The 19,864-nt window shown below is 38.8% G+C and overlaps 1 protein-coding gene and 1 pseudogene across 1 annotated transcript; one reads left to right on the top strand and one right to left on the bottom strand.

Moving 5' to 3' along the window:
* Positions 1-1,442: 1,442 nt before the first annotated feature.
* Positions 1,443-19,625, top strand: LRR1 (leucine rich repeat protein 1). Its single transcript, XM_043980723.1, is given in 10 exon segments — positions 1,443-2,182; positions 4,644-4,688; positions 4,690-4,743; positions 16,407-16,502; positions 16,504-16,912; positions 16,915-16,970; positions 16,973-17,045; positions 17,048-17,106; positions 17,108-17,136; positions 17,972-19,625. Coding segments are annotated over 10 exon segments (1,266 nt in total). The 5' UTR covers positions 1,443-1,990; the 3' UTR covers positions 18,225-19,625.
* On the bottom strand, positions 16,089-16,196 carry LOC122745149 (annotated as a pseudogene).
* Positions 19,626-19,864: the final 239 nt, after the last annotated feature.

Below are 19,864 nucleotides of genomic sequence, written 5' to 3' on the forward strand. Positions count from 1 at the left end.
AAACAGTTATATAGCACGTTAAAGTTTAAAACACTTTACAAATATCTTACTTTATCCTCACAACAATTCTGAGAAATAGGTACTGCTATTATCATTCCTTTTTTACAGATGAGGAAAAGGAGGCAAACAGAAGTCAAAGTACTTGCCTAGGGTCACAGATGTAGGAAATTTCTGAGGCTAGATTTAAACTTGGGTCTTTTTTACTCCAGGCTTAGCCCTCTATCTACTGCACCACCTGGCACCTAGAACATAGTAGGCACTTAATAAATGCTTGTTCATTTAGTACCTGGTATGTAGTTCATTTGTGCCAGGTGCCTTGAATTTATTGAGACTGAGTAATTTTACCATCTCCTTACTCATCTTATGTATCTATTTCCAGTTAACCATTTTTTTCCCCAGTGGAAAGATCTTATAGGGCAAAAAAACAAACTAAGAAAAACAAAGAATTGACCTTGTCTTTGTTGTCAATTACAAGGATCATCTCATCTATTTAATATTTATGTTGCCCATAATTCCTCTTCTTGACCCTACCTTTTTTTTGTATCAAGCATGTAATTGTTAATTTATTCACCCCTTTACCATCCTTCTGTGAACCCCTTTTTTTTACTCTGAATTGTCAGCAATTAATAGGACTCCCCACCCCCCAAGAGGGTTAAATGACTTGCCCAGGGTCACACAGCTAGTAAGTGTCAAGTGTCTGAGTCTGAATTTGAACTCAGGTCCTCCTGAATCCAGGGCCAGTGCTTCATCCACTGCTCCACCTAACTCCCCCAGCACTTTTTTGCTAAACATTTGTTTTGATGTTCCTGTGACAGTGCTGCGGGAGAATCATACTAACGGCTGTTATTCTGATGACACCTTTTATCGCCCCTCCTCATGGCCCCCTCACCACCCCCTACTCCATACAAATGAAGATGACAGGATTCCTGACTTAGTTCTGGAAAGAAGTTCAAAGTTCATCTATGCAGGTCTGCCTTGGCAGCTACTCTTCCTAGACTCCTGTGATATTTACTTGGGCTCCCTCTTAGTAAAGGAGAAAAGAAGAGGAGAGCTTATGTTATGGGGAAAATGGGTTAGGGGTTGAGGTAGTGTTGGGGTAGGGTCCTTAGGAATTCCTCTTTAAAGAATTACACCCCCTTGCACACAAATCCAATTAGAATAAAATAATCTTTTTATTTAGGCACTAGAGAAAGGAAACCAAGAGAGAAGTCCTGGGACTTCTCAAGGGGAGATTGATATCTCAGAGAACTCTTAGAACCCTCTCCTAAAGCAGGAGAAAGGCAAATACTTTTATAGAGGACGATGGTGGAGGGACCGATGGCGTGATCATCTGACTGTGTTAAGTTCCCTTATTGGGGATGATCACCGGAGGGAGGACTGTCCCCCACTGGTGATAGGCTGGGGGAAGTTGGGCAAGAGGCCTTTCTCTCCCATCTCTCCAGCTATCTCCTGTGTCAGCTGGCCAGGGTCACACAAGTAGTACGTGTCTGAGGTGAGCTCTGGCCTCAGGTCCTCCCAACTTCAGGGCCAGTGCTCTATCCAGGGAGCCACCTAGATGCCGGAAACACCAAGTGGGAAGAAGAAAAAAAAACCCAACCCAACAACCTGCTCAATAGTAGCAACCCCAAAGTCGTCTCAGCTCCGCGCCTGCGCAGGAAAATACCCAGGAAGCTCCGAGCTGGGGTCCTCATTGCTGGCTCTCAATCATCGTTGGCAAACATTTCTTTCATCCTAAAGCGGAACCCTGAAACCGAGGAACTCTTCTGACGGAAAACTTGAAATGGAGATACGAAAGAGATTATAAAGACTCCGCTCGCTGTGAATATGTGTGCCATGATATTTCTCCACGGATCCGGCAGTTCCCCAGACACCACAGTCCGCTGCTCAGAGGGCCTTGGCGGCGGGGGCTGGCGGGAAGAGGAGCTTTCAAAGCGGCACTTGGGGGCTACTGGAGCTTGGAGCTAGAGGCTGCGCTTCGTGATTTTGCGCGATGAAGCTCCAGTGTGAAGTAGAATTGGTTAATCGCCATCTTCCTACCTTTGGCCTGAGGGGCCGAGGCAAAGGCACCAGGGCGGTGCTGTCCTTGGGCCGGCCGTCGGACAAGGCACTGCCCCAGTCCCAGGCTGGGGCCGCCCATCTGGTTATTTACACCCTAAAGGACAAGACAGGGAGCAGGTACAAGGTGAGCGTCCTCGAGTCCGGGGGAGGGGGCCTCCTCAGCTCCCTCCCACCTCCGCCAGGGAGTGTCCGCCCGGAGCCAGCCTTGCGGGGTGGGGAGGCCCCGAGGGTCCGCACTCTTAGCGCCCCTGGAAGGACAGCCCTTTCTTCCCCTCCCCCACCACCTCCCGGACGTGTCAGCCTTTTTTGGTTGTTTTTGAAGAGGCCGAGAACCCGCAAAAGTGTGTCGTTCCCACCCACCTCCACGCGAAATGGTCTCCACGTGTTTTATCTGCAGGTTTGCATTGGTTGGATGTATCTCCACTTGTTGGCCCAATTACTGGGAATAGGAGCACCCTCTCAGAACTTGAGAAATTTCAGGCTGAGCGAAACTAAACTACGGCCTCAGCAATGAGCTTTAATCCTGGGATGGCGAAGTAGAGCGGCCGGGTTCTCCGCGCTCTTGTTGATGTGACTGTAGCCTTTCGGCCAAAGCAAACCCCGGGGGTTACCTGGCACACGTAGAAATAAAGGTCAAGCAGTTTACATTCTTCTGGGGATGGGGGGAGGCGGGTTACTATGAATACACAAGTGAATGAGATCAGCGCTGTTTGTGCTGGACTTGATTAGAAGCTAAAATCGGTACAGTAGTGATGCAGTGAGTTCTTTTTGCTTTTTTTTAAAAAAAGGAATCCCTCTAACTTCATATGACGCTATATTTATGCATATTTCCACGGCCGACATTGCTGACCACTAAAACGTAATTGTTTTTAAAATTCTGTAGTGGATTCACGGCGGGGGGGGGGGGATTGGATTTTCCTGCAGGGTGTAATTCTGTTTATAAGGTACCTAATGCCACAAATTATGGAACATTCAAGATCTGATGATACCCTTTATCTAGTTTACCGACTTAAAAAAGTAATTCTGAAGGTTTACAGGCTTTATTCTTACAAAGGAATGGGAAGCCAAACTCCGTAGTATCCTGCCCTTAGCTTTCAACCTGCTGATCTAGGTTGAGGAAGATGACTTGAATCAGACTTCTGCAGTCCATTTGGACATTAAAGGCTCTGAGAGCTATAAAAATTTTACAACTGTTTATACAATGGAATCATTTTTATGGAAGGAAAAATATACATTATCTTAAGTCCAGTCTTCTCATTTTACATATGAAAAACTGAAGCCAAAGGGATTAAATAATTTGCTTTCAATCACATGACAAAAAGCAACAAAGCCACGAATAGAAGAACCCAGGTCCCCACATTCTTTCCATGCATGTCTTCATGTTTCCTCTATGGTCCCCCCCCCCCCTATAAAAATCCTACTTCATCTTGTAAATCCTAAATTTGAATTTCACTTCTTCAAGCTTTCTCATTTCTGATTACGTTGATGTAGCTTCTCCGCTGAAAACAAAAAAAATTATTTGTTCCATTTAGTAGTATTAAGTTGTTAAATTTCATTTATCAAATGTGTCTTGTTATTAACAAGCTCTGTGAAATATACTCTTGATAATTTGTACGTTTAAAAGTGTAAATTTTAGTGTATTGTCATTTTATTTTATTGTCATGGCTTGACAATATGGTATGACTATCCTTCAAACTATAGGAATTATTTTTATTTGTTTGTTTTTCGGGACAATGAGTGTTAAAGTGACTTGCCGGGGCAGCTAGATGGAGCAGTGGATAGAGCACCGGCCCTGGAGTCAGGAGTACCTGAGTTCAAATCCGGCCTCAGACACTTAACACACACTTACTAGCTGTGTGACCCTGGGCAGGTCACTTAACCCCAATTGCCTCACTAAAAAAATAAATAAATAAATAAATAAATAAATAAAGTGACTTGCCCCGGGTCACACAGCTAGTAAGTGTCAAGTGTCTGAGGCCGAATTTGAACTCGGGTCCAACTGGATCCAGGGCCAGTGCTTTATCCACTGCACCACCTACCTGCCACCGATCATTTAATTTTTTTAAGGAGTGCCTTGTAATTGAACCTCTGCAAGTCTTGTGTGCTTTGGGATAAATTTGTCTATGCTATACATTTGTTGATGTTTAATTCAAGAGAATATGTACCACTAAAACATATCGTTCTCTTGATCAAGCAGGCTGAATAAAGGTATATGTAACTCCCTGGCAGAATTTTATAATGGATAATAAGATCTTCAGAAAGTTATTTTTGAACTTCTTTGAGATTGAATTCTTCAGATTAAAAGTGATAACTTGGGGGCAGCTAGGTGGTGAAGTAGATAAAGCAGCTGCTGGATTCAGGAGAACCTGAGTTCAAGACATGACACTGGGCAAGTCACTTAATCCTCATTGCCCTGCAAAAAGCAAAAAAAAAAAGTGATAAACTATTAAGTTACAAAAGAATCTTTAAAAATCTTCAAAACAATAATGCCCAAACTTTGTCAGATTTAAGGAAAATTAAAATGGACCGTTTTTCCCAGACTTTTTTTTTAAACTTTGCTACTTTTATTTGTTTGTTTCAAGCAGCTAAAGGAAAATATTGAGCAGTTTTTTACTAAATTTGTGGAAGAGGGGGAAAGCCACTGTTCGGTTAAAGGAACCTGCCGTTGATGTCTGTCTCAGTAAGGTATTGTTGGAAATTTCATCTTTTGAAAAGTTAACCTTCCAGAATTAGAAAATGTAGAGGGGAGGGGTGGAACAGGCCTTTAAGGGAAGGCTGGAATTTTCAGTTTGTTGGGTAAAAAAATTAAGCCTATCTTTTTTCTTTTTCTTTATTTTTTTTGCCTAGTGAATCTCAAATTTTTTGGTCTAAAATTTCCTTTACATTTTTTTGTTTGTTTGTTTGGTTTTTCACATTGTTTTTTTTTTTCTTGGGGGGGGTGAGGGGCAGGACAATGAGGGTTAAATGACTTGCCCAGGGTCACACAGCTAGTAAGTGTCAGGTGTCTAAGGCTGAATTTGACCTCAGATCCTCCTGAATCCAAGGCCAATGCCTTATCCACTGTGCCACCTGGCTGCCCAAGACTATCTTCTTTCTTGTGGTTTGTGCCTTGGTTCCTCTGTAGCATTCTGAGATGCTTTAAGATTAGAAAATGTAAGAGATTAGTTTACAAGAAAAAATATTGATGCTTGTGTTTTATTTAAAATCCACCCTGGAATAGCTGAAAATTTACAATTTAATAGCTATAAAATGGTACCTGATATCTAATTGGATTGATATTTGTGTATGATAATTTAAAATTCACCCTGGAGCAGCTGGAAACTTAAACTTTAATAACTATCTTCATTGATATTCAAAAATATCTGATGTTATCTAATTGGAATAATAAGCTTACACAGATACAGCACTATGTTAAAGCTGTTATATGTAGTCTTATTTTAAGTTTTTCAACAACCCTGTAACATATATAGCATAAGTAACTTCTGTGGGGCTCTATTTCCTTATCTGTAAAATGAGATGGTTGAACTAGATGACCAACCTCCAAGGTTCATTCTCTTACTCTCCCTCTCTCCCCCCCATCTCTCTTCCTCTCTTTCCTCCCATCCCCCCCTCATTTAAACATATATCTTCTGACTTCCAAATCAAGACCTATTATTTAGATATGCTTTATTTATTATTGTTTTGTTTTGGTGAGGCAGTTGGGGCTAATTGACTTGCCCAGGGTCACACAGCCAGTAAGTGTTAAGTGTTTGAGGCTGGATTTGAACTTAGGTTCTCCTGACTCCAGGGCCACTGTGTCACCTAGCTGCCCTGCTAAATTGATTTATATTACCAATCCTGAGCAGTATAATTTATTTATTCTAACTCATTGACTTTTTTTTCTTCTTTAAAAAAAAATTAAATATTTTTCCAGCCAACAAAAATAACCTTCTCTCCCCACCCTTACTCTCAATTTAGATTTAAAGAAAAATGAAACAGGTACAATTAATTTCTGAATTGGTGATGTAAAAAAAAGTCTTATTCTGCTCTGAGTTCTTTTTTTTTTTTGTATTTTTTTTTCCTATACATGTAAAGATAGTTCTCAACTTTTGTTTATACAAGCTTTCCGATTTCAGATTTTTCTCCCACCTCCCCAGACAGCAGGTGATCTGATGTAGGTTTCATATGTCTGTGTGTATTTATATATATAATAACATTAAACATTTCTGCATTAGTCATGTTATAAGAGAAAAATCAGAGCAATGAGGAAAAAACCTCAAAATAGAAAAACAACAGCACCAAAAACAAAAGAAGTAGTATGCTCTGAGTTCTTTCCATCATTAGCCCTCTTAGAAACATGGTTGGGGCAGCTGGGTGGTGCAGTGGATGGAGCATTGGCCCAGGAGTACCTGGGTTCAAATCCAGCCTCAGACACTTAACACTTACTAGCTCTGTGACCCTGGGCAAGTCACTTAACCCCAATTGCCTCACTAAAAAAAAAAAAACAGAAAGAAAGAAACATGGTTGTCTTGCAATACAATTATATTCCATCAGACACACATAGATGTGTGTGTGTGTGTGTGTATATAACATTTTTATATGTCAGTATCACATTTATATACATAACTGTTGAACCATTCCCCCAATTTGTGGGCACCCCCTCAGATTTCCCTTTCTTTTGCATCAAAAAGGAGCAATAACTATTTTTTGTGTATTTTTAGAATTTTATTTTGCTTAGGACTTCCTTTAATCTATCCTCCTTCTAATTTTCTCCTTCCATCTTTTCCCCTTTTCCTCCTATTTCCCTATTGAATGAGACTATATTTCTGTACCCAGCTAGTGTGTATCAGCCGCTCCCTTCAACTCCCTTAATTTTTATGTGTCTTGATTATGTCATCTTTTTTTCTAATCCTTCTTCCCTTCTCCCTAGTCACTCTTATCTCTCTGCACCCTCCCCCCCATTGCTTTTTTTTCTCCTCTCTTTCCATTCTTTAAAGATCATAAACTCATAACAGAAACCCTCCCAGGCCTTCTGTCTAATCACAATTACTCTATGAGCATTGATATGAGCTTTTAGAGAGAAATACCACACATCTCTCCCCATATTAAATGTAAGCAGTTTATTCTTTTTAGTCCTTTGGTTGTATCATGTTTTCCTTTTATGTTTTTTAAATCCTTTGTTTGTACTTCAAAATTTCTGTGTAGCTCTGGTCTTCTGATCAGGAATGCTTTGGAGTCCTCTATTTCATTAAAGCCTCCCCTGTAGGATTAGACTCAGTTTTGCTATAGGTAAGCTATGCTTGACTATAAGCCCATACCTTTTGCTTCTAGCTTTCTGCTCCTTTCATAGTAGTGGCTGCTAAATTGGCTATGAGCTTACTATAGCTCCTCAATACTTGAATTCTTTCTTTCTGACTGCTTGCAGTATTTTTCCTTTGACCTGGAAGCTCTGAGTTTGGCTGTCATATTTCCTAGGAGTTTTCAACTTGGTGTTTCTTTCAGGAGGTGACTGGTGGTTTTTTTTGTTTATATTTTGCCCTCTGGTTCTAAGAGATCTGGACAATTTTCTTAAAATTAAAATTTCTCAAAATTAGGCTGTCAGCTCTTTTTCGTTTGTGTCTTCAGGTCAGTCCATTGGATGCCTTATCTTCTCCATGATCTATTTTCCAAATCAGTTGTTTTGCTTTGAGATATCTTTATCTTGTTATCTATTTTTTCAGTCTTTTGATCTCTTTTTTCAAATTTTTTCCTATAATGATCTGGTTTCATTTTTTTGTTTTTGTTTTTTTTGGGGGGGGGTTTTTGGCGGGGCAATGGGGGTTAAGTGACTTGCCCAGGGTCACACAGCTAGTAATTGTCAAGTGTCTGAGGCCGGATTTGAACTCAGGTACTCCTGAATCCAGGGCCGGTGCTTATCCACTTCGCCAACTAGCCGCCCCCCTGATTTTATTTTAAGCTTTAGCAAGAGTTAGACTTTTAAACATTTATTAAGGAAAATAAGAATTTGGTAAAGAGAGAGAGAAAGGCCTAGATTCATCTATCTATCTCCAGGAGCTACAGTTCTGTCAGGGGTGAAATTCTAGCTATACTGTCTAAAATATTTAATAAATGGTCACCAATAAATTATAAACTTTAGCAAGAGTTAGACTTTTAAGCATTTATTAAGGAGAATAAGAATTTGGTAAAGAGAGAGAGAGAGGCCTAGATTCATCTATCTATTAAAGGGAGAGCGCATTTCTAGCTCCCTTCTCCACCAGAGTCCTCAGGAAAGAGAGCAACTCAGAGCACCAGCCTCCCCCTTCTTCCTCCCCCATGCCAACATCACTTCCTGACAACCAAGAAAAGCTGCATGGTCCTGCCCTCAAAGGCCCTCTCCTCATGTTGGAGCTTTCCTACAGTAAGTCTCCAGTAGGTGGTGTCATTCCAATTGTTACAGTTCTCCTGCTCCACTCTCCACGAGAGTCCTGGTGAAAGAGGGTGAGAGCACCAGCCTCACCCCCTCTTCCTCCCACAAGCAAATGTCACTTCCTGACACCAAAGAAAAGCCACATGTCTTGCCCTCAGGTGCCTTCTCCTCATGGCGGAGCTTTCCTATAGTAAGTCTCCAGCAGGTGGCGTCATTCCAATCATTATTGTCCCCCCCTTTGTTTCTTCAAGAAACATGGGGTGTGGGGGCAGCTAGATGGCGCAGTGGATAGAGTACTGGCCCTGGAGTCAGGAGTACCTGAGTTCAAATCCAGCCTCAGACACTTAACACGGGGTGTTTCCTTGATGAAACAGTAAAAAATAACAATATAATACCCTATGCTAACAAACAATGTGTTAATAACACAGAAAAAGGAGAAAGAGGAAAGTTTGTCCAGAGGGGCAGTCCCTCATGAACCGGCACTTTGATGGTCTGCAGAGGGAAGGTCTCTGCAAAGAATACATATTACAAATGGTATACATAACAACAGAAGGGAATAAAAATCCAACAAAACAAAACTGTTCATTTAAAGTCTTTTCTCAGATGATTCTTGAGATGTCCTCTGGGTGTAGTCATGAAATGGAAGTCTTTTCAGGTGTTGATGTGTGGATGCTGGTAATAAGCCAGGAAACTTTCCTGCAAAATTGAGCTTAACACAACTTTAAAATAGCTTTGTCAATAATCAAATCAAACAATGAAAGTTCTTAAAAACATGTCTAAGGGAATCAGAATCTTAGCTGTTACACATGAAACATTAATAAAACAAGAATTGAAACATTCTCTAAACTTAATATTACTATAGTCCCCCCTTGGTGGAGGGTAAATTGATAAGGACAATTGCTGCGATATTAATTTTTTTTTTTAAATTTTATCTTTGTTTCATCACTTTTTGCATCATCTGCCTAATTACCCTCATTCCATTATGAGAAATTTAAAAATCAAATATAATTGGCAACAGGTGTCAAGGTCAAATCCAACACTGTATTTATCATGACACCTGAGATAATTATGGGGGATACCATAAAAGAACAGAGAAATGATGGGATATGAGCATTCCCACACTTGAGCAATATATACTGCCCATGCAGTATGCCAGGCTTAAAATAGGTGGATGGGATATACATCCATGCCACCGAACATATTGGAGGAAACTGAGTGAGATTTAATCAGATGCATGGGATTGAGATGTCCATGGCATCAGGCATATAGGAGGGGGCATAGAAGCCAGGTGTAGAATGAGATGGGTGGGATGAAAACTTCCAGCCATCTGTAAAATATTGTGGGGAAAAATTAAACCAAGAGAAACCAACCTCAACGTTTGTCAAAAGCCTTTCCATCAGCTGTACCTTGACTTCATGCATGTCTCCCCTCATGTGATAGTTCAGTGTCTGCTCTTGCATGTATTCCTCTTGTGTTTGGATCACATCTTGGCCAACTGGCATCTGATAACTCAGAATGAACGGCAATTAATGTCTTAAATAAGTTCCCATAATCCAAGTCTCATGTGGATTTAAAAATTGAGGATAATAAATTATCACCAAAAAAGTGAATGTACCTTGACTCAGAATATAATATAACAATTATGCAATAATTTAAAATCAATACCTTTTTTTAAACTAAGTATACAATTACTTTTGTGAAAAATCAGAACATATTTAAATATGTTAAATCACAACACAGTCTTAAAGAAAACTTTTTTTTTGAAAAAAGAAAACTTACAAATGTTCCCCTCTTTTTTTGGAGGGGGGACTATGCTTATCAAAAATAATACTTCTAGAATCAATTTATACTTGCCATGGCAACCAGTTTGCCAGGGAAATGCTTTATAGAGTTTGATCAAATAATCAGTTGGAAAACAAACAATTTAGAATATGGGAGCACAATACTCCTAGAGTTAACATTGTATTATGAAATCAAAAGCATCTTGCATTGTTTTAAAGTAGAGATAAACAAATACAACAAAATACACATGGAAAAATGAAAGACAATGAAATTCAAACAGGGTAAATCTAAATGAATATGAACTTAATATCAATAGAAGAATATTACAAAATATAAACTTGATTACATGGACTATTAAAAAGCTTTTACAAATATTCCCTTTTTAAAAAAATTTAAGTTTAAACACAATCTTAAAAGCATGAAAATCTCTATGAAAATAAACCCATACTGTTAATTTCAAAATGTAGATGTAATAGCATCCTATGTAACCTCTGAACTGACATTATTTCTCTGAGTGAATTTAGAACACTTTTGATTCCCATATCTAAAATCCCCAATACTCATATCAATTCCTTGCTGCTTACTTCTGCATTTCTGTAAAATGTCTTCTTGAAATATGATGATTGTCATTTTTATTCAGCTTAAGTTTGTCTTCTTTAACCCCTCTATATTGTCTGTCGGTCCTTTCATAATACAACATGCTTTTATAAGGTTACTAATTAAAGACAAAAGCAGATTAACAAAATTCTGAACAAAACAAGCATATCTGGGATTTAAAGGGTTTTCCAAGGTTGGTTTTGGAGAACCACAGCAGGTCAAGTCAGAATCACAGCCAGGAAAGGCTGAGCTGACTGCTCTGGTAACTGAGTAGAAGCTACAAAATGTAGGTAGAGAAAGCTCTGCAGGATCTGAGGAGGGTGGAGGAGTAGGAGGTGGTGCCAGATGAGGGGGAAGAGGTGGGTTCCCGAGAGGAGGGAAGGGCAATTTGAATCCAGGCTTAGTTTAAAGCATGGGTTCCCTTTCCCCCTGCTTCCTGGAGATTAAAGGTTGCTAGAGGCTGGGTTGTTGCCTCCGGGCATGCAAAATTGGAGCAACAATTAGTGTTAGACTTTGGAAAAGTTGCAGGAGTCAGAGGTTTCTCTGAAAGGCATGGTGGAGAGGGGGGGAATATTTATATTCCCTTGTGTGAGCACGCTGCTGGCTCTTCTAACAAAAATAAAAATAGAAAATCCAAAAACCCAAAGCATTAACATGATTCTTATCCCCCAATTTTCTGGTTAAATAGATTAAAGGAGAAATAGGGTGCTTAGGGAGTTGAAAAGGCCCATTTGAAAATTTAAATAGAAACAGCTGGTACCTAGCCAGTACTTTGAATTTAAAGGGGACAGGGTAGGGGAAATTTCTTACCCAACCAGAAGCTCAGAAGATCTGTAGGTTCAGCTTTCCTCTTCATGGTCAGCCATCTATAAGGGGCTAAAATTCTAGCTAGTCTGTCTAAAATATCTAATGAGTGGTCACCACTAAATTATAAGCTTATCAAGAGTTAGACTTTTAAACATTTATTAAGGAGAATAAGAATTTGGTGAAGAGAGAAAGGCCTAGATCCATCTATCTATCTTGGGGAGCTACAGTTCTCCTGCTCCGCCTCTCATGAGAGTCCTGGTGAAAAAGAGTGAGAGCACTAGCCTCGCCCCCTCTTCTCCCACAAGCAAATACCACTTCCTGATGCCAAAAGAAAAGCCACATGTCTTGCCCTCAAGTACCTTCTCATGGCAGAGCTTTCCTATAGTAAGTCTTCAGCAGATGGCGTCATTCCAATGTTACAGGAGTTATTCTTGTCTTCTGTTGCTTTGAACATCCCTATCACCATAATATTTTTTTGTAGTGTGGTTATTAATATTTTTTTGTTTATTCTTCTAGCTTAACTTCTCTACTTCAGATTTGATGGTTAGGGCCAGTCTTGGCGCATTTCTGTAGGGAAGGTCTGGTCTTGTCCTGTTGCTGCTTTCTTGGGGTATATTTTTCCAGGATATGAGGGTAGCTCAGGACTGGGGACCTGAATTTTTCAATGCTCCCAAAAAGGTCTGATCCACCTGTGGCTCCAGAAGCAGTATTATATGTGACAATCCCACCCCAGTTAAAAACCCATCTGGCAGATGGGTTAAACTAGGTTGAGTGTAACCAATAGGCCTCAGACCCATTGATGAGTGAGGGCAGTGTCTCCCCATAGCATGTGAAGATCATTTGGTTGAATAGGCAGCTGAAAACCTAATTTATTCCAATGGTCAAGAAGGCCACCTGAATTAGGCACTGTGAAGCCACTTAGTGCTCCAGTCAGACATGGAAGATGCCCCAGGTCATCCCACTGTATCCTGACCCATTGCCAGTCATCTCTGACTTTTGACCTGCCAGTGGACTCCAGTGACTCTGGAAGAGAGTGAGGCTGATTACTTTATTCAACTCTGCCTCACTTAAATCAATTCATGTGTAAGTCAAAATTTGAAAATGAAAGATAAACTATGGTCTAGAACATAGAACTAAGACCCTGCTTCACTCTGAGTTAGGAGTCCCACAGCTGCTGTTTACTTTGAACTTGCTCCTCTTAGCCTAGGGCCTGAAGCTGGCTGCTGCCTACCATGAAACACTACCCTTTAGCCTTGGACTTGTGATCTGTCACTGGGTCATTCATGGGTGGCAAGCTCCTAGTTAGCACCTGTTCCATGGGGTGCCTTGGTGTATGCCTTGCCTTTCCTCCTGCCTTGGTACATAGCCTCTCACTGGAGTAATCCCATGAGTGGTACACTCCTTGCCATATCCCCATTCTCAGTGTCTACAGATTTCTCTGTCTCCCTTGTGCTGACCCTGATCTAGAAAGTGACTTTTTCTTTGATTTTTTTCTCTCAGAATTCATTGTTACATTTTTTAGATTGTTTTGGAGGAGTTTTAGTAGAGGACTGACTATATTGCTTGCTGAATTTCCCCACCATCTTGATTCCACTTCTTTTTCAACTCTCAGCAGACTTCTCAAAGAAATCTATATCAGGGCTCTTAAACTCTTTCCCACTTTAGACCCCTTTTTGCCCAAGAAGTTTTTATGTTTTTTTGGAGGGCAATGAGGGTTAAGTGACTTGCCCAGGGTCACACTGCTAGTAACTGTCAAGTGTCTGAGGCTGGATTTGAACTCAGGTACTCCTGAATCCAGGGCCAGTGCTTTATCCACTACACCACCTAGCTGCCCCCATCCCAAGAAGTTTTTTATAGATAAGTATATAAAATAGGCATACATAACCTTTTATTGTTGCCATATTTTTTTGTAACCCTCACAATCATTTACCCCCATATAGGGGTCTTTGACCACAGTTTAAGAAGCTTAGATCTACATTACTGACTCTTTCCCATCCACCAAAGGATACATAATCCTTGTGATCTCTTCTTCCTTAATCATTCCTGAAATTTATCTCAGCCATCATTGATAATGCCCCTAATTCAAAGTCCACAAGTTCCATCCAAGCCATTTTCAGGCAACCGTTCCTTGATCTCTACAACATTTGATGCTATTTACCACTTTTATTGATACTTTCCTCCCTGGACTTATTCGACCTTGTATTTTTGTTCTTTCAGAGCAATTCCTCTTTGTTCATTTGCTTTTTTCCCTTCTTTCACTCCTTTTATGTAAACATTCAGCTTGTTGTCATGGGATTGGGAGAGTTAGGAGGTGCAGCTGGATAAAGCACTAGGGCTGGAGTCAGGAAGACTTCAGTTCAGATTTGGATTCAGACATTTAGTAGCTGTGTTACCCTGGGCAAGTCACTTAACCCTGTTTGCACTCGATTTCTTCATCTGCAAAATGAGTAGAAGGAAATGACAAACCGTTCCAGTGTATCAGCCTAGAAAAAACCCAAAGGGGTCTTGAAGAGTAGGACATAACTGAAAAGACAACAAAAAGTAGATTGAAGAGCCATTCTCATTGTTAGGAAGACTTGTGCTTAACTGCTTTGCTATGTCACGTGTGTGACCTGGGCAAGTCATTTAACCTATTAGTGCCCTAGGCAACTAATATATGTAAAACACTTAATAAGCTATCATAAATAAGCTTAGTTAGCTATTATAAAACAGATCATTTGCTATCTCATAGGTAGCGTGCAGTTTCTTCACAGATCTGGTTTTTTGGGGTTTATTGTTTTTAATGTAAAAATACTGCCTCAGTGTTCCTGTCCCTCAGTTCTCATCTGATTATGAACTCCCTTAGTGACCTCATTTGCTCCCTGTCATTTCAATATCATATATATACTAGTCACTCCCAAATCTTTAATTCTAGTCTCGACCTCCCTCTTGAACTTGTTCTTCATTTTCATCTGCCTCTACCCACATGACCAGTGACACCTTAATTGTAACATATGCAAATCATATCTGATTATTTTACGTTCAGACCACTACCTCCTGACTTGACTCATTTGTTAATAATGCTACACTTAAAATATGGAGGTCACTATTTAACTTCTCTTCTACCAGTCCATTCCTTCTTTCTGTCAGTTTTACCTTTGCAAAATCCAATCATTCTTTTCCATTCACATTGACACAAGCCCTTTTCAGATATCTCTTACCTGAACTATTTATTCCTGAGGAGAAGATAAAAGAGAAGAGGTCTGAGAATAGAACATTGGGCAAAGTGACTGTATTTTTTAGGGGAGATGTTGTTCAGACCTGTGATTTCATCAACACAATGATTTCTGACACTTCAGAACTTCGATAGCACTTTGTTGGTACCTTTTTTTTGGCACCTATACCTTGTCTTCTGTTTGATGGGGTACAGGTCTAATATGGTATCCATATTACTACTACCAGGTTAGAGTTTACCCTTCTTGAGGGTTCAGTTTCTTATCCATAACTGTATTTCCTCTAGCTCATAACAGTGCCCGGCTAGATTACTGTATAAAGTTAAAAAAAACCCAAACACTTTTTTTAAAGAATAAAGTTAAAATATATTTATGGTTTGCCCATTAAATGTATATATTCACTCTAGGGGCAGCCAGGTGGCACAGTGGATAAAGCACCGGCCCTGGATTCAGGAGGACCTGAGTTCAAATCCGGCCTTAGACACTTGACACTCACTAGCTGTGTGACCCTGGGCAAGTCACTTAACCCCCTCATTGCCATGCCAAAAAAAAAAAGTATATATTCACTCTTTAGCATTTATGAAGAATGAAAAATTAAAATTTTATTTAAATTTTTTTTTTGTGAGGCAGTTGGGGTTAAGTGACTTGCCCAGGGTCACACAGCTAGTGAGTGTCAAGTGTCTGAGGCCGGATTTGAACTCAGGTCCTCCTGAATCCGGGCCGGTGCTTTATCCACCTGTACCACCTGGCTGCCCCTAAAAAATAAAAATTTAACATGATATACTCCAATTCACAAATTTAAATTTCACACAATAGTGAGTATATAGTACTTAAGTTTTATTTAAGGTAATTACAAATTAGATCTCTGGTTTTCAGTTGTATTTATTCACTCTGAAACAGATATATTCTGTACTCTTTATACAATACAACGAGGCATTGATGAGCAATTATATATGTCCTTGAGGGTGAAGAGAGAAAATAAGACAATTATACTGAGCTGTATCATAAAGTTTGCGAATTTTAATAAACATAATAGACAGTACACTAAACAACTGTTTTTACTAATGCCATTAAACATACCGCTATTGCTTACCCTTTGGCTTGCAGACAAGAAAACGTGAGTTTCATCTTGAATAACACCTATTTTCAAGTGGCCTCTACAAATTGGGCTTAGTTATTTTATTAAAAACCCAACTTTTAATATTTCCCACACTAAGAGTAATCATTTTACTTTGAAATGTTTTCTTCTAAGAGGCCGATTTTTTTTTTAAACCACATATGTGTTGTAAAGGCCACTAGGACCTCTTCCATCCTTATCAAAGGGAGTGCTAACCTTCTCTCCTATCATACAACACTAAGAGGCTGATTTTTAAAAACACAAATACCTTCTTTTATTATGTGCTTAAATTGAACAGAAAATTTAATTTCTTTTCAGACATTTTCTGTACATTCTTCATCTTGAACATATTTGAAAATATATTGCAAGATATACTAGCATAGATGCAAGAATTTTATACTGAAAATTTTCTATTTATTTTTCCTTTATGTATGTATGTGTTTTGTAGGCCCAATTCCAGCAACTTAAAGGACTTTCTTGTCGGCTGTGACTGGCTCACCAAGGCTGTGCTATTGAAACATTGCCACTATCAACTCTGGCACCACTTGAAGACATCAGAAGTTGAAAAACCAAAAACTAAAATGGTCATTACATCTAAAAAAGATTATCCCTTAAACAAAAACTTCCCTTATTCCTTAGAACATCTTCAGGCTTCTTATTGTAGACTTGCCCGAATTGATATGCGAATGCTTTGCCTCAAAAAACTTAAGAAATTAGACTTGAGCCACAACCACATAAGAAAACTACCAGCAACAATTGGAGACCTTGTCAATCTTCAAGAACTTAATCTGAATGACAATCATTTGGAGACATTCAGTGAAGTATTATGTTCTTCCACACTCCAGAAGTCTCTTCAAAGTTTGGACCTCAGCCAAAACAAAATTAAAGCTATCCCTCTGCAATTTTGCCAACTGCAAGAACTCATATATTTGAAACTTGATGACAATGAATTGATACGTTCCCGTTCAAGATAGGCCAACTGAGTAACCTGCGATTTTTGTCAGCTGCTCGAAAAACAAGCTTCCTTTTTTGCCCAGTGACTTCAAAAAAATTATCCCTTGAGTACTTGGATCTTTTGGAAATGCTTTTGACAACCTAATCTGCTAGTTCCTAATATACAGCTGGCAGTACCATTAACTTTATTAGAAAATTTCTGCACGGGCAGTTTTAGATTATAGGTAAGAATCTTATTATTAAAGTTGGTGGGGTTATTTTTGTTTTTGTTTTGAAAGTTATAAAGACTGGCGATGGCACATGCTGTTCTTCTCCAGCCAGGTCTTGTCAGTAAGATAGGAAAACAAGATCTGGACAAAATTACTATTGAGGTATAACTAGGAAGAAGGTATAACTTATAAAGATAACTATACTTACTATGTAGAGAAAACTACTTTTTTGACCTGTGGCAGTTGAAATTGGAGTTTTTTATTCATCTATTGACTTGGAAAAAAAAAGGTTTTAATTTAAATTTGAGTATTATACCTCCTTTAAAAAGAAATTAATAGTTGGAGAATTCAGATACATTTGTCAAATTAGGAAAATATTAAAGAACAAAATGAAGTTTGATAGAGGTAAATACACAATAGGAAAGACAAAAAACTTCTAATGAAAATGTAATCTAGTCAAAAGTTTAGAAAAAGAAATGAATAGGTTGAATGACTTAGGTGCAGTAACTTTTTTTAAAAGAGTGGGATCAGGGGCAGCTAGGTGGCACAGTGAATGGAGCACTGGCCCTGGATTCGGGAGGACCTGAGTTCAAATCTGGTCTCAGACCCTTGATACTTACTAGCTGTGTGACCCTGGGCAAGTCACTTAACCCCAATTGCCTCACCAAAAAAAAAAGTTAAGGGGACTTTTTTGGTTTTTAATTTTTATTTGTGAACTATTGAACAGCCTTTGCATTACTTATTTCAGTTATGATTGTTTTGTGTTTTTGCATAATCTCATTGCAAAGTAAAATCTTGATTTATGACCTATCATATTAACATCTGTATCTTAAATCTACCTTTCCAACAGAATTCCCTATGCTCCTCATATCATTCCTTTTCATCTTTGTCGAGATTTGGATACATCAAAATCCTGTGACTGTGGAAAATCCTGTCTAAGCTCTTTCATTCAAGCAACTGTTACTATGAATCTACACTATGTTGCCCACACTGTGGTTCTGGTAGATAACATGGGTGGCACTGAAGCACCCATTCTCTGTTACTTTTGTTCACTAACATGTTATTCTCAATTCTTGGATCGATCAACAAAAAGTAATAGGTAACAAACTTTTAAAATTTCATCCATTTAGGGATTTACAGATTAATCTTAATTTTTTACTGCCAAGTTTGAATTGAGTTATAAAGTGTAATGGGTATCACAAATAGTTTTACTGATATCAAATTGAAAAAACAATGTATTTTTATAACTTTGAAGTAAACTTTATAATGGGGTTAACTTTAGCCTAAAACTTAATATCTTGTCATTTTGAGTTGGTTGATCACATCTCTATTGGTTTGAACCCATACAACCCATATATCATTTGGGGGGTGGGGCATGAAGCAGTTGGGGTTAAGTGACTTGCCTAGGGTCACACAGCTAGTATGTGTCAAGTGTTTGAGGATAGATTTGAACTCGGGTCCTCCTGAATCCAGAGCTGGTGATCTATCTACTGCACCACCTAGCTGCTCTGCTATATACAATCTTTACTTTATTTTCAGTAACAATTTTTGTGTATACAGCAAAATAGAAAACTACATAAGTTCTAAATGCAGTTCAAACTTGTTAATATAATGTTAAATGAAGCACACTACATAAAGTATTCTAAATGTGGACTAGTTGTAAGTATTTTTTCAGGGATATTGAATGTGTTATGGCTAAGTTTGAGGTAGGAACACTTTTATATTTTTATTCAAAAACCCTTATTGTGTTTTATTACACTGATTCACCCTAAATCAGTTTCACATTCATTTTGTCCTTATGATTCCTAAGCTTTAGATATTTATTTTTTTACTTTGTAAAGTAAATATAGGAATAGAATTTGAGTTATTTTCAAACTTTGTAATTTTGGAATAAATATCTAATTTGGTTTTGTCAATTTTTTCTTAGTATCTTAAATCATCTTAGCTTTACATGTATTTTGTTCTTTCCGGGATGAAAGCGTTGTAATATAGTAGGAAAAGGACTGGTTCTGTGGAAATACTCCCTCCATGCCCATTCTGCTACTCTTTGAAGTTGACTGTGTAGTAGAATTCTAAATTTTTAAAAATATACCATTGAGTTGGTTTAGCGTGACTCTCCTGGGAATAAGCATTTGCAGTTTTATCTTACATATTGGTTTGGTTTCATTTTGTGAAAATAACTTTTGCTAATATTTTGTAAGACTATGCATGACTAAAAATGCTAACCAGTGTGGGCTTAAACTATTTCCCATTTCAGTTTACTTTGTTTTTTCCCTCTCCTGTTAACATTTATTCTGACAGTCATTTTTTACTTAACTATTCTAAATGGTAGAGTTATTCTGTAAGTTCATTTATCACTATTTCAATGCTGTTAAAATGAGAATGAAATTAATTTACTTAAAATGTTTACCTGCAATTTGCAAGTTAGAACGTGGTCTCTAGGGGGCAGCTAGATGGCGTAGTAGATAGAGCACTGGCCCTGGATTCAGGAGACCTGAGTTCAAATGCGGCCTCAGACACTTGACACTTACTAGCTGTGTGACCCTGGGCAAGTCACTTAACCCCAATTGCCTCACCAAAAAAAAAAAAAAATTTAAAGTGAGGTGATTGCCCAGGGTCACACAGCTAGTAAGTGTTAAGTGTCTTAAAGCCGGATTTGAACTCAGGTTTTCCTGACTCCAGAGCCAGTGCTCTATCCACTGTGCCACCTAGCTGCCCCTAATTGCCTCACTGTAAAAAAAAA

This window comes from Dromiciops gliroides, chromosome 2, assembly GCF_019393635.1.
Source record: "Dromiciops gliroides isolate mDroGli1 chromosome 2, mDroGli1.pri, whole genome shotgun sequence".
In the NCBI taxonomy this organism is placed as follows: Eukaryota; Metazoa; Chordata; class Mammalia; order Microbiotheria; family Microbiotheriidae; genus Dromiciops; species Dromiciops gliroides.